Source organism: Myotis nattereri (genome assembly GCF_964212035.1).
Source record: "Myotis nattereri genome assembly, chromosome: 12".
Classification (NCBI taxonomy): domain Eukaryota; kingdom Metazoa; phylum Chordata; class Mammalia; order Chiroptera; family Vespertilionidae; genus Myotis; species Myotis nattereri.
This window is the reverse complement of record NC_138087.1, coordinates 10,594,664-10,609,915: the sequence shown is the minus strand read 5'-3', so window position 1 is coordinate 10,609,915 and position 15,252 is coordinate 10,594,664. Positions and strand designations below refer to the sequence as shown.

The 15,252-nt window shown below is 53.4% G+C and overlaps 1 protein-coding gene across 1 annotated transcript in view; it reads left to right on the top strand.

Moving 5' to 3' along the window:
* Positions 1-14,924, top strand: part of PTCH1 (patched 1) — a 67,035-nt gene extending 52,111 nt beyond the window's left edge. The window contains exons 18-24 of the mRNA XM_081103535.1: positions 450-730; positions 2,325-2,462; positions 5,306-5,448; positions 9,168-9,267; positions 9,738-9,992; positions 11,540-12,083; positions 12,575-14,924. Coding sequence (XP_080959661.1) covers positions 450-730; positions 2,325-2,462; positions 5,306-5,448; positions 9,168-9,267; positions 9,738-9,992; positions 11,540-12,082 — 1,460 coding nt within the window. The 3' untranslated portion in view covers position 12,083; positions 12,575-14,924. The remainder of the gene's footprint in view (positions 1-449; positions 731-2,324; positions 2,463-5,305; positions 5,449-9,167; positions 9,268-9,737; positions 9,993-11,539; positions 12,084-12,574) is intronic.
* The last annotated feature ends 328 nt before the right edge of the window (positions 14,925-15,252 follow it).

The following is a 15,252-nucleotide window of genomic DNA, read 5'->3' as shown; positions in this document are numbered from 1 at the left end:
TGAACGTAGTATTTTCACTTGTGTCAGCTGAACAGAAAATGCTCCTGCGATTGAATTCTCAAGTTGTTTAGACCCCTTGCAAAAGTGGCTGCTTCCAGAACGCTGAGACCAAAGGTCAAACAATACGCAGATCACAGGCTCCCCCCAAAAAACAAGCAAAGGTTAGTTTTTGCTTTAAAAAATGTAAACCAAACTCTGCCGTTCTTAGAGCTGAGGACTCTCTCGTGTTCGCCCTCGACGCTGTAAGAGGAGCGGTACGCGGACTTCCCTGCAGGGTCCTCTCTCTGTCTGCTGTAATGATGGAGAATTTGGGCACACACATCTGGTAGGGCCAGCCAGCAAGGGGAACTTGTCCCTTCTCTCCCGTGCCTGGACCCCAGCCATGGACCTTTGCAGTGTTGCAAGGAGCCCCTAACCCACGGCTCTCTCCCTTCCGCCTTCCTGTGCAGTCCCAGCCGCAGAGCCCATCGAATACGCCCAGTTTCCTTTCTACCTCAACGGCTTGCATGACACCTCAGACTTCGTGGAAGCGATTGAAAAAGTCAGGACCATCTGCAACAACTACACGAGCCTGGGGCTCTCCAGCTACCCCAACGGCTACCCCTTCCTCTTCTGGGAGCAGTACATCGGCCTGCGCCACTGGCTCCTGCTGTCCATCAGCGTGGTGCTGGCCTGCACGTTCCTCGTGTGCGCCGTCTTCCTCCTGAACCCCTGGACCGCGGGGATCATTGTGAGTTTATTCTGAGGGTCTTTGTGGAAGGCGCATTCCTTTCGGCCTAGCTCTTTCTGCAGCCGGCAGTTTTGTTTATGTCTGGGCCTCTGGGGCCGGGGATAGATTGCATCACCCGCACTGTATTTATTCTGCAGGAGGTGGCGAGGTCCGGGGTTAGGGAGAGCCTTTAATGGCCTCCCTCCTGTGTCCCCTTCCTGCAGCCTTAAACGTTTTGTTTACGCACTCTTTCCGTGACAGCGCCAAGCGTTTATGAAATGCAAACACTCAAAACATAACTAATTTTTTTCAATTCAAGTGTCATTTCGGGATCACTTTAGACCTCATACATAGAAGGTTCTGCTGAATAGAGGGACGATTAGAGGAGGTGGGACAGTGAGTAGGAATGGAGTGGTTGTATGTGTTGTGTGTATTTTAACTCCTGAGGGAAATGATAAGCTAGTATTGCTCACCTACTTTTTGGCATCCTTTCTCCACGTATAATACTCTCAGATTTGAAGAAAGTTTTATGTAGAGTCTAATAAAATCATGGCAGTGTTTAGATTCCATGAACTGTGGTATAGACTTAAACGCCAAAATTATAAACACAAGAGGCCAGGTCTCGCTCCCGCACCACAAGCTTTTGCAGCAGGTTTGTTAAAAGGTCGGTGTTTAGTCTGCAGGGCTTTCCGTGGTACTTAAGCAGTGGATGTTGTCCGTCTTTCACTAGCTCATTGAGAGAGAGCAAAGGAGACTTTCACGATGCTTCTTCCCCTATCACCGCTGCCCGCTGCCCCAGCCCCACGCCTCCTCCCTCCTGTGTCAAGTTTATTGTTTTATTTGCATTTCCTCCCCTTTGGCCCAAGAAGCTCCAAAATCTACCTGACAGATTTTCTTTCCATCTCCTCGCAAATGGTTACAAGGCAGAGAAACGCTTTTCCTTGGGTTTGACCGTTTGCTTTGTCCACCCCAGTTGCTCTCCGTTTCTTCGGCGGGAGGGGGTTGTAACCCGACCCGCATGGGCGGCCGGCAAGTCTCTTTTCTCCTGCTTCCCTTGCTGCCAGTCATCCTCACTTACTCCGTGGGCTCCGGACAGAAGCGCAGCTCCCTTCGCTGAAAGAACTTTTATTCACCCCATCCTATCTGTATTCTTTAGGATAGAGGGCCAGACAGCCCAACACTAAAGCATCCACTCGTTTACAAAGTTGAGGGATGGGCAAGATCCAAACCGAAGGAAATGTGAAGCTAGTGATGAGTTCTTATTTGTGTAAGTCTCCATAGGTTGCTCTGGTGGAGTTTTGGAAACGTTAATGCTTTCTAGAGCAGGGATGTGGGAGAAACAGCTCGCGGTGGCATACTGCGCTTTGCTTTCATGTTCCTGCTGTCCCAGAGCGGGCTCCAGGCTCCAGGCTCCCTGCCCAGGTCGGGGAGGTTGCACTAGAGGTCAGGATAGTGGTTGGCGCTGCAGCAAGGCAGTGCCTGCGTTGCATTTGGGGGCCGGGGCTTTCTCGGCTGTCAATCTGAAGTGAGGCCACACCAGGACTTGCACCCTCCCCTCGTTTCCATCCCTAGAGCGAGTCTGTGCCCAGCCACTCATCCCTGTGCCCTCTGACAGGTGACGGTCCTGGCGCTGATGACGGTCGAGCTCTTTGGCATGATGGGCCTCATCGGAATCAAGCTGAGCGCCGTGCCCGTGGTTATCCTGATCGCGTCTGTCGGCATCGGCGTGGAATTCACCGTTCACGTTGCTCTGGTAGGGAGACGTGCCAGCTGCCCCTGTGTGGAAAAGCAGCATACCCTCTCGCTCTCCCAGCCTCCACATTGGGAGCCTTTTCATTTTCCCCTCCATCAAGGAACACACCCAGTACCCACACGTGGACTGGCACTGGCATTCCCTAGGAGTGGCTGGAATTTGCCTGGACTCCTTTCCCTCTTAAGGAATCTGAGGAGAAGGTCAGCGAAGGATGCCATTTATTCGGTGTTGTCATTAGCGGCACCATAGGTCCTGAAGTTGTCGACTGTGTTTCCAAGACATGCAGAGTGTGTGTGTGTGTGTGTGTGTGTGTGTGCGCACGCGCGTGTGCACACGGGACCACACACAGTGTTAAAAACCACATTAATCAAGCAGGGATAACGTAAGACCACACTCAGGCTCGCTGGGGATGGCATAATTGAGGGCGCGGCCAGTTGGCAGCCGCGGAGACACGCTGGGACTGGTGAGCGCAGGCCAGGTGCTCGGCGCGGAGGCCGCGTTCCCACCTGAGCCCACCCGGCTCCTCCGCCTTCCGGCCTCCAGGGTCGAGAACGAGTGTGCTCCACAGGAAGGCTCCCCCCTCTTCCTGTGCCCCGTCCTGTGAATGCTTTGTTGGAGGGAAGCAAACTTCAGCAGGAGCCCTAAGCCCAGGAGACGAGCCCCTTGTCTGTGTGTATCAGAGAATTACTCCGGAGCCTCACAGCGGGGTGAGCCATGTGCCCGTGCGCCGTGCTTATGGCTGAGTCCCTGGGCTGTGGGTCGGCATTCCGGGACTGTTCATTGACTGAGTAAAGACGGACGGTTGGATTGCCCTCGCTAGGGCCCCAAGCATTGGGATTGATCTAATTACGTTTAGCTTTGCTTTTGTCATCTCCGGCATTGCTTTTCCTTGGGCTCAGCGCTCAGCACATGTGTGTCTGGGCATCTGCTCCCGCCCCGTGCCTGCCATGGTCCTCCACAGGACTCGTTCAGGGCCACTTTCATGCAACTTAGAGAAAGAGTGCACACCTTTGTGGTTCAGAGGAATGTCTTGTTGAAATTGACCCATTTTTGTCCCAGTGTGCAGTGTGAAACGCTGGTCATACAGAAACAGAAGCTGCTCAGTTTTGAACCTGCCCAAGTTACTTTCTCTATTGAACTGGGAGGAGGGAGAAAGGAAGGCTCCCGACAGCCTAGACACATAACTCTAATATCATTTCTTCAAGAAGGAGAAAACGCTGTGCGTGAATTAGGATCCCACAGTCATTTTATTCGGACGCGGATGCAGTGGTCGCTGGCACTGCACGCGCCAGATGTGTCTTCGCTCAGGTTCTTGCAATGGGAACGCCTGCGCCAGGCTTCACACTGCGTGGTGCCCGGTCTCTGCCCATGAGGTGGTGCCGTCGTGAGCACCCACACCGGGGCTGAATAAACAGTGAAGGGTGTCTCTTAATACCCAGCATTTAAGGGGGATCAGGAGCCAACTGGGCCCTGGGAGCAGCAGCGCTTGCTCAGGGCTTGGGGCCCAAGTCTCCACCGAGAGACTGTCTGCACACAGGACACAGTGCTCCTCCCCGTCCTGGGGTGAGTGTGTGTTTAAAGCGGGCAGCGGCTGCTGGTGGTGACATGCATTCTTCGCCCGTGAATGTCCCCTGTCAGTGTGCTGTGTCGGTGACAGACGTTGACTGAGAGGATAAGCCATCCCGACCCTTACGGCCTCACGGCCCAAGTACAGCAGAGTAACAGGCTCCCCACAACGCGGTCTTTCCTCCCAAGAGAGAAAGGCAGCTAGACGGGCCCTGAAGGCTCCCGACTAGGCCTGTGGAGAACCCAAGCCCACTTCAGAGAAAAGAACGAAGACTCACTGCACACCGGGCCGGGGTGTGACCCGTAAAGGGAAGGAAGCTTCCTGTCCCTGTGCAGGGCGCGTGCGCGAGGGCAGGGCGCCTGCAGTGCGGTGTAGGCCGGGGTTTACGAAGCTGGGCCCTCAGCACCTCCTAGCCCTCTTTTCTCAGCACAGCCCGGCTTGCAGGGGAGGGAACTTGTGCCCGGCCCAGCCCATCCCCACTCCCCGTTTTGGGTTCAGCTGTAGGGCCTGGCAGGCTATAACAGTAACTGGCCCACATTTAATCAGCCCTGGGTCACGCTCTCAGCCCAGGCCAGCAGTCTGGAGCTAACAGTCTGGTACTCTGGGACTCTGTCAAGTTGCCATTTAGAAAAACCGCATTCTTGACCAGGCAGAGCTTAGAGAACGCAGAGGAGACAGGGTATGTCCACCTGTGGTCAGACCAGGATTGAATTTACAATCCTGTCTTTTTCTTGTGATGCGTCCGTGGTGCTGAGAAGTGCTACAAGCACATTAGTTTGAACCCAGTGATAGAAATTCTAACCTCAGCAGAATCACGAGGAGGCAAATACTTAGCACCTAGTTGCATGTGACGTGGAGTTAAGTCCACTCAGAATTCAGGTCTTGACCGTCCAGATATCCGGCTGAGTGCTGTCACTTTCACAGCCTGAGGTCTCCGTGCTAATGGTGGGAGAGAATTGGATTGGGGGAGAAAGCTCAAGGGCGAGTAGCGGTGAAAAGAAGAGCCCATTTGGCTCATTTCTGTATCGTTGTGGTTTGGTTTTTAATTTCAGGCAAGTATGCTTTCCCTCTTCGTGTTGTTGTTGTTCAAGATTTACGTCAACACCAGATATGACCCGGTGTCCTGAGCAGGTCGCTTTGGTGTAAGCCCAGATTTTTCTAGTTGAGTAGCCCCAGTTAAACGTTCCCAGGGAGATCTGAGAGGTCCTGTCGCGGCAGAAGAAAGAGCTGCCCGGGTCACGCCCAGGACTGACCGCCTGCCCTCTCTGTTGCACAGGCCTTCCTCACGGCCATCGGCGACAAGAACCGCAGGGCCGTGCTCGCCCTGGAGCACATGTTCGCGCCCGTCCTGGACGGGGCCGTGTCCACGCTGCTGGGGGTGCTGATGCTGGCGGGGTCGGAGTTTGATTTCATCGTCAGGTAAGCAGGAGGAGGGGAGGAGGCGTGTTTGGAAATCGTTACTCCTCGCTCGTGTGATTTCTGTTGCTCGTTTCCTTCTGTCCGTGGTAGATTGCATCATTTCTTCTTCATTATGACTCACCTTCCGCCCACCTTTGAGGTGTGATTTATAATTGGCGAATAAAAATCATATCTACGTAAGGTATACAACACGTTTTGATGACCACCGTCTGTGATGCCACTTTATTTTTAGTTTATTTACTCCGAGATACGCTGAGAGGTATGAAGACAAGCCCTCCACCAGGGCCATCCTGGGGATTATCTCGGGGAGAAAAGATGGAGGGTTTGGGGGTAGCAGCAAAAGCAGCTCCACCGCTCCAGGCCCAACGGTCAGCCAGTACCCCAAGCCCAGGGAAAGCGTTCGGGGTTAGAAATACCCACAGAAAGAGACCGCCGTGGTTCCCAGTAATTGACTGCATTTGACCTTCACTTCTCCTTCAAAACTGTGTCAGGGAAAACATAGCTGCCTAAAACTGTCACCTGGACTTTGTTCATTTAAGAAGTGGAGGTAAAGTCAGGTGCCCAGTTTTCAGCCTTGCGCTCCACTACGATTCAGGACACATTTAAGACGTGACTTGGGTGTCACGTTTCGGAAATCCAAGCCCAGTTTGGACGACCTCTTTGGAACTGAAGGCAAGGAGTGTCTGTGAGTTTACTGAAGAATGTGACTTTGTGACGTGTAGAAGGAGAGCAGGGGTCCCTTTTGAAAAGAATTTGAGGACAGCAGGGCAAGAGCAGGTACTGGCCTGAGCAGGTCTGCCGCTTTGCGCAGCAGCCACTCCCCAGGCTGGCGCTGCCCAGCTCAGGGAAGGAAGGCGGCAGCATCACGGGAATGAGGATCCAGGGCAGCGGTTCTCAACCTGTGGGTCACGACCCCTTTGGCAGTTGAACGACCCTTTCACAGGGGTCGCCTAAGACCATCCTGCATATCAGATACTTACATGACGATTCATCACAGTAGCAACATGACAGTGATGAAGTAGCAACGAAAATGATTTTATGGTTGGGTCACAACATGCGGAACTGTATTTAAAGGGCCAGAAGGTTGAGAACCACTGATCCAGGCTTAGAACCAAATGTGAGAAATGGCTGGACGGTTGGCGATGCTGCAGGGATCTGGAGGGAGAAGCCAGCCAGGCTTTCCTGGTGTGTGTGCGTGTGTGTGTCTTGGGTAGACCTTTGGTTTTCAAGTGCAAAGAAGGAGGCTTTCAGTTTCAGCCAGTTTATTACAGAAAAAACATCAGTGCATGGGTGTGGGGCGTAACCCATCGGGCGGGCGGCTCAGCGTCGCAGAGCCTTCCTAGAACGAGAGGCAGACCTCGGCCCACTGCATGAGAGTGCGCCCACCCGTCTCACACCGTGTGCTGTGAGCTGGCGAGGCGCCCTGTAGAGGCCGTGGATTTCGTTGGGTGGGAAGGTGACTCCTGGGTGGTTCCATTCTGCTGGTGTCCTCAACACAGACTATTGATCACTGAACAGGCCAGTTGGTACATTCTTGTTTGCCAATACCAGATAGATACATGCCTGCACTCGGGTAAGGTTTTGTTCTGGGCTTTGTTTTAAGCTCTTAATTTGACTTTTCCTGCATTTCCTTTCCATGCATTTATTTAGTCAGGCATTAGTCGTTCATGTTATTTTTAAAAGCCCCTATATCAAAAGACTTTCTCTTCTGTAATTTCTCACTGGACAATGTGACAAGCACCTCACAAGTGCCATTTCACACAACAGCAAGTAACAGGGACCCTCCCCCTCCATGGAAGTTACGGGAGAGAGGAGTTCACACGCAACTCAAAGCCGTGGGGAGCGCAGGGCATGACGGGACCTCAGAGGGCCGAGCTGTCTTGTGGGGATGCCAAGGGGGCCGCACAGAGGTGACTTGGCCTGAAGCTGAGCAAGCAGCTGGGACCCTGGATGGCGGGCAGGGAAGCCCAGCTCTCTCATCTCACCCTGGCTGCCGCTTCTCTCCCAGAGATACCAGAGTTCCTGTTTCAAGCGCTTAAAAGGGCTTCCCATTTTCTAGAACTGGATGGATTAACCTGATAAAGCCCTCGCTGGGGTCGCCTAGATGAGCAGACATTGTATACACTAAGCGTCAGCAATCTAATTGGTCTGTTTATTCTATAGTTAGATGGATGGGATGCAAATGTCTTAATGCCTGCTGCTGATGTATGCCTCTGCCTAAAGTTCCCGCAGTTTACATTAGAGCAGGATGCCGGCTGCTTGGCTTTTACTAATGCAGCTCAGAAGTTCCCAGTGTTTACAATAGCTGCGAGGTATTTGTATTTTTATAGGGATTCTCTCTCCTTTCATCTAATGTCGAAACATATATAGAAATGGCAAAGTTTGGTGCCTGTTCTGTTTTATGATCAAGAGGACCATTAACAGAGAGATATTTGCCCTCCCTCTTCCCAGAACATCCTGAGGCGCCCCCTCGCCCCCCTACCCCCACCACCACCACCGCAGCCCACTCCCAGCAAAACGGCCTAGAAATCATTAGTTACAGGAACGCCTGCTCGCGTGGCGCCTGCGCCTCCCCAGATGGAGCGTCCGCCCGTGGCTGTCCCGGGAGGACAGGCTTACCTTGGTGCTCACGACCGACCCCAGACTTGAGCCCTCAGTGGTGGGAGAGCAGGGCCACTGGTGCGCTCTCCTCCTCCTCCTCCTGCTGCTGCTGCGGCCTTTAGGTTTGAATAGGCCGATGCAAAACAAGGGTATTCAGAGACGCCAAATTGTTCAACAAAAGGTTGGCCACAGAGCAGCCCCATCACTGTGGCCCGCCCTCCCCCCTCCGCCAGCGCCCCAGCAAACACAGAATGGGCAGCGTCTTCTTCGCAGAAAGCTGGGTCCTGGCCTCAGAAAGGTGGCAGTTGTTTGGTTAAACTGGCGCTCGCAGGATTCTAGACAGAGAGTCGCGATGAATGAAAGCGCAGGGAAAGCCTTACCTGACGCCGGAGACGCGGAGATGCCGCGGGGGTGCAGACCGTTTCGCAGGGGCCCGCTGCTGTGCGGCGGCTGCTTTTCCTCCTGGGCCAGATTGTTCAGGCTCTGCACCCTCCGCTCCATTTGTTTGCTTCCGCTGGGTTTTCATGGACGGCCCTCTGCACTGTGCTTGTGCTTTCAGCCTGCTCGGCCATTCAGTTCGCATCCCATATTTTTGAGTTTGTGTAGCTCAGTGGTCCTCAACCTTCTGGCCCTTTAAATACAGTTCCTCGTGTGGTGACCCAACCATGAAATTATTTTCGTTGCTACTTCGTAACTGTCATGTTGCTACTGTGACGAATCGTCATGTAAATATCTGATATGCAGGATGGTCTTAGGCGGCCCCTGTGAAAGGGTCGTTCGGCCGCCCAAGGGGTCGCGACCCACAGGTGGAGAACCGCTGGTGTAGCTCGTTCATAAATAACATGCCATGTCATGAGAGCTCAGCAAGTTAACAAACTAATGCTTTTCTTCCTTCACGAACTTCGGGTTGTGCAATGCAGCCCTCAAAATCATAAAGTGGGGGGGAAATCTAATCTTGTGCTGATTTGAACCGCAGTTTCGTAACAGCCTTTTCTCCGTGTGGGTCTTGCTCATTTGGGTCTGACGACACGGTGTAGCATTCGGGCAGGTGAATCGTGGCTCAGGTTGTCGTTGCCACAGTTCTCAGTGAGAGCTTCTGTGTCCCTTTCATCCTGAAGGTATTTCTTTGCCGTCCTGGCGATCCTGACGATCCTGGGGGTCCTCAACGGGCTGGTGCTGCTTCCAGTCCTGCTGTCCTTCTTCGGGCCGTACCCTGAGGTCAGTACCCGTGCCGGGCGGAGTGCGAACGCTGTTTTTCCTGGTGTCGCTCTTAATCTAGGTATTTTAGGTAAATTCCCATGACTGAGGGGTTACTTTTTCAGCAAACATCTCAAGAACTATTGCTTTTTTCTCTTTAATGGGATAGTTTTGCGCTTGTAGTACTGGTCCTTGTTTTGTTTTGTTTTAACCATGTGATTGGCACCTTAGTCCTGTTGGGCCCCTATCAGTAAAGCATTTTCCACTCCAGATGGATGTGGGGCGGGCAGGAGAGAAAGGTCCGCCGGCCTTGGCAATGTGAGCGAGGGCGGTGCTCCTGCTCCAGCCGCAGACCTGGGGGGCCTCCCGGTGGCGGCGGGGGGGGGGGGGGTGGGGGGGGACGGGCAGGTACAGCGTCGTGGTGAGGGGGACAGAGGCCCGAGCAACGGGCACGTGGGTGATAGCACTTTGAATAGAGTCCTCTCACACAGGTGTCTCCAGCCAACGGGCTGAGCCGGCTGCCCACGCCCTCCCCCGAGCCGCCCCCCAGCGCGGTCCGCTTCGCCGTGCCCCCCGGTCACGCGAACAACGGGTCTGACTCCTCTGACTCGGAGTACAGTTCTCAGACGACGGTGTCGGGCATCAGCGAGGAGCTCCGGCAGTACGAGGCCCAGCAGGGCAGCAGGGGCCCTGCCCACCAGGTGATCGTGGAGGCCACGGAGAACCCCGTCTTCGCCCGCTCCTCCGTAAGTCCGCTCGGCAGCCCGCCCTGCTCTGAGCAGCAAGTCCGCCAACCCGGTGCAAAAGCAAAGTGGGCGTTAGGTGGAGCCATAGGCAGGTGCCAGTATTTGACTCTTCTGACACTGGAAGTGTCAGTGTCGTGGAGTTGGCTCTCCCGCGCGACACAAAGGCAGAGGCCGTCGCGGGAGCTACACGAAGCAGCGGCTGTACCTTCGGCCTCGGTGCTTGAGCTGAGCAGCGAGGGAGAGGAGGCCTGGCCTCTCTCTTTTTTTTTTTTAAGCTGCATAGCGTTTTAAAATGATACTTTTAAAAAACAGAGTGGGATTTTTATTGCTAGCTGAAGTGGTCTATTTTTGTTTTCTCTCATTTCTATTATCTTTAATTGCCCTTGGTTACAAAATTATTTCTGTTCTTATTATCTAAGACTTTACCAGGAGCTTTTGTGGCTCCAGGTACATGTTCTAGGTGGTGAGAAGCTTAGCCTTAGGCCATTCAGGAAAGCTGGGAGCCCCTTCCCAGGGCCCAGACTCCTCTGCTCTGCTCCCAGGCTGTCCTCAGCCCCCAGTCCTAGAGCACAGCACACAGGACTTCTCCAAGGCCAGTTCTGCCGCTCAGATTCCCCCCACCGAGGGCCTCCTGCTGTCCCTCCAGGAAATGGGTATTCCAGGCCCGGCCAGAGCACGCCTTCCGTGAAAGAGAGAAGGGCCAACCAAATAACCTAAATTTTCCTCCTCTTGCCCCCCGGGGTGATGCCTGCTGAGCTGCAGTGTGAATCTGGTTTAGTTCAGCGGGAGCCTAAAAATAGGTACAAGCTGAACGACTTTGAAGTTGGTCACGGTCCTTTTGATTGATGTGGCCACTGTGTTGCTCTCCGCTTTGTATAGAGACCCAGAAGCCGGATTCCTCACCCGCAGGCCGAGCAGCGCGGCCCCCGCAGGACTGTCTGCGCCCGGGCAGATGCGGGCTGTAGCCACGTGTGGCTGTTGAGCGCTTGAAATGTGGCGAGGGAGACCCAGAGGCTGGATTTTGATTTTTAGTTCATTTAAATGCAAATAGCTACATGTCCCTAATGGCTGCTGTATGCACCAGAGTGTGTATAGATAGTCCTGCCAGGGCCTGGCATCTGGGCGAGCCAGGGCCAGATGCTTAGCAGTTCTCAGAGGAGTTCCGGAGCTGGCCCTCCTGAGCAGGGGGTGTAGGCTGGGAGGGAGGCAGCTCAGAGCCTCTCCGACCACAGCCCTGCGTTTGTGGGCAGCTGTTCTGTGCCCGGCCAGCTGTGCTGGTGAGGCCGAGCCTGAGACGTAGGGTCTGAGTAAGGCGCTCTCTGCCGTGGAGGTTGTCAGATAACGGGTTTTTCTTTTGTGAGTGGAAGGTCCTTGTTGGCTCCCGGGGCCTCTCCCAGCCCTCTGTGGGGTCGATGGCCTCTGGGTTAAGAAGAGCTGTGTGGGTGACCAGGCAGGAACCAGGGCCCATAGGGAGGGCTGGGAGCAGCAGGGGATGCCCGTCCTGGGGTGAGCGCCCCGCCTGCTTTAACCCGCCTCGCCCTCTGCAGGTGGTCCACCCAGAAGCCAGGCATCACCCACCCTCCAGTTCTCGACTGCCGCCCCACCTGGACTCAGGATCCCTGCCACCCGGACGGCCAGGCCCGCAGCCCCAGCGGGAGCCTCCCAGAGAAGGCTTGCGGCCGCCCCCCTACAGACCGCGCAGAGACGCTTTCGAAATTTCTACTGACGGGCATTCTGGCCCGAGCAATAGGGACCGCGTGGGCCCCCGGGGAGCCCGCGCGCACACCCCTCGGCACCCAGTGTTCACTGCCACGGGCGGCTCCGTGCCCAGCTACTGCCAGCCCATCACCACCGTGACGGCCTCGGCGTCCGTGACTGTCGCTGTGCACCCCCCGCCCGCCCCCGGGCGGCACCCCCGAGGGGGGCTGTACCCCGGCTACGAGGACTACCCCCAGCCGGACCCCGGGCTGTTCGAGGACCCCCACGTGCCTTTCAACGTCCGGTGCGAGAGGAGGGGTTCCAAGGTGGAGGTCATAGAGCTGCAGGATGTGGAATGCGAGGAGCGGCCCCGGGGCAGCGGCTCCAGCTGAGGTGCGTGCGGTGGGGGACACAAGGCCACGCCCCTGGGGTTTCTGGGGCTTGGAGCCCCTGGCATTGGTAAGTCCCGACCTGAACGTCTCTGACCTGACCCCCAAGGCAGGGCTGCCGGGCCCAGGCTCTCATCACTGGGCCAGTGTTGTCCCAGATTGGGTCTCACCCCCACTGTGAACCCGTTGAGGGTGGTGGACTAACAGAGATGCGAACAGCTGCCCCTTTCACCGATGTTTCAGTCCTGATTCACGTGCCCTACAGGTGTGTGTGATGAATGCACAGCTCAGCGAATGGGCACGAAGTGAGCACACCCGGCACCTGCCCTAAATCAAAGAAAGGGTCCCGACCAGCCCCTGGAAAGCCCGCCGGCCCCAGCCGGCCCCCCACCCTGGTCTCTCATACAGAGACTCTCTTAGCTATTAGTGTGCTTCGTAAATACGGACTCATAGACTGTTACTTCGTGTGACTTCCTTTTCTTTTTCCTTTCAAAGGGTGAGTAAATCTGAAGCAAAGAGGCCAAAGATCGGAATGCCCAGCCCCCGCACCCGCGAGGAGAGCGCTGCTCGGAGTCGGGACGACGCCCTGCACCGGGGTTGCAGTTCGCTGTAACCGGCTGTATTATTTTGTGAAATATTTCTTTAAATATTTAAGAGGTGTACACATCTGTAAATACGAAGGAATGATGTAAAGTCGTGTGGTCTGGCGCTTCCCACTCCGGCCCAGGGTGGGCGGTGGGGCGGCTGCGGCGAGGCCCGTCCTGTTTGTACATTGGTCTCGGTGCCCCAACCAAGCTTAACTTAGTCTTAAATTCCAGCATCTCCTGCTGCTGCTTAAATATTGTATCATTTACCTGTATAATTCTATGCAAATATTGCTTATATAATAGGATTATTTTGTAAAGGTTTCTGTTTAAAATATTTTAAATTTGCATATCACAACCCTGTGGTAGTATGAAATGTTACTGTTAACTTTCGAACACGCTATGCGTGATAATTTTGTTATTGTTTAATGAGCAGATATGAAGAAAGCACGTTAACCCCGGTGGCTTCTAGGTGTAGTTGGGTGCGGCACTCCTGTTGGCTGCGTGTGAGCGTGTGTGTGATTTCCCCGTGTGCTGTCCTGTGATCGTTTGTTCTTGTTTTTCTCTCACTGTCACCCTTAGCGGGCTCTGCCCTGGTCAGGCTGGGAGAGCATTGCCTAGTGCGTGGGGGCTGGCCCTGCCCAAAACATCGCCTTATGCTGTTGTCAGACTCACTTCAAGTCCAAGGCATCTCTTCAGATCCTTGCTGCCATCCAGGCACCCTGCTCGTGCCTCAGGGGAGAGGAGTTCCTCCACACGGATCTCTGTCGTGGACGTTGGGACCTCAGGGTCTAGAGCTCATGTCTGTTCATCGTCATTATTGTTCAACAGCTAGAGAGCACGCCTCGTGCTGAGCCTCAGCTGGGCATGCGCATGTTGTGCCGCCTTCGTTGTATCTCTCATGACCAATGCACACATAAAAAAAACCTTAAGAGTGGATTAAAAATGCATTGGAGGTAATGACCCTGCTACAAGGTAGAAAAACCTGTCCATTCTGTGCCCACAATAAACCTAGAGGTGATGTTTTGAGTCCCTACCATTTAAGTTCTCTTTCTCCCTAAATTGCACGGTTGGTTGGGGCTTTCTGGGTCTGTTTGCATCTTTAAAAATAAACAGTGAGCATTCAATAAGGCGATACGGGGTCAAAAGTCTGGTAGGATTTAGAAGGATCCTTCTCAGTGTGTTTATGTTAACGTGATGGTGCACACTTCCTAACTAAGTTATTTTCTTCTTCTCACCATGACTAGTGTTCTTTCCATGTGACATTTATTGACAAGCAGGAGATGCTCGGTGCACACACTCCACTGAGGATGGGTGTGGAGGCAGACGTGCCGGCCAGGCATTATTTGTGAAGATTTGCTTCTGTGTCCATTCTCTCTTGTGCGGAGGCTTGGTCTTCCTCAGCTCTTAGCCAGAGACCAGCATGTCGGGGAAGCACTTGGCACCCCAACGAAGTTACTATAGGCAGGCACAGCTGGCAGCTCCCTCCCGTTGTGCCCTCCTGTTTTACATGGAAAATCTTCCTCGAAAGGCAGCGGCCCCCTGCAGCACCCAGCAGTGCAGTGACCTCAGACCCTACACGCATAACTGTAAGATGCTAATTGGAAGCCACCTGTGGGCCCCAGGTGTGTGTGAATATGCCAGGGGCCCGCTGGCCCCCCTGCTACTGTTTGGTGCCTCCCTTAGCCATACTGTCTACCTAACACCCAGCTCTGCTCGGAAAATGTCCATGTCCTGTGTTCAGGAGAGAGATGATGCAAATTCTGAGGTCTGCTTCCCTCTGGCTCGCGGCGTGCCCTTGCTCCTTTCCTGAGCCCAACTCGTGTGGTGCCTGACAGCTTGTCCAGCCCCTGCTTTCTGCTCAGCGTGGAACTTTCTCCGATAGTCACATTGGCAAAGGGAGAACTCGGGGCTGGCAGGCAACTAGAATTTCTCTCCCTTTTTAAAATAGTTTTATTTTGTCTGTCTTGTTTGTTCATTTGGATGTTTTAATTTTTTAAAAGAAATCTTTGCTGATATTTATAATTTTGTATCATAAGAATGTTTTCCTACAGTATTTGTCATGCCAGTTTATAACAAAATGCAGGGATTTTTATTTCTATTGGAAACACTATTACAGCTATGTTTTACTTTGGAACAGAATTTTTATTTGTATAGAGTGCTTACTAATGTTAAATAGTTCAGAGTATATAACATTCTCATTAAGGTCTCATAGTCGGTTTTAGTGTAAGGAGTTTAAAGGAAATAAATATTCAAACTGGGTCTCATTGCCTGCCAATTTTGGTGGAAATGGGTTTGTGTCATTTCAATTACAAAGATAAAAGTATGCCATATAATTTATTTATATGAAAATTTATTTTTGTAGTGTACATAGTAGTCATCAAGTCTTTGACAGAAGTATATTTTTAAAGAATTTATATGTGATGAATCCATAATGTCGGAAACTTCGCTGAGACATGCGTGGGGCACACTTTCCATTGTAAAGTACAGCAAGAAAGAAAGCGTTTAACAGTGTTAAGAGAGGGAGATCGGGTGAATATTCATGCAATTGTGAACTGTGTACTAGTTACCATTTGTGACCTAGTGTGG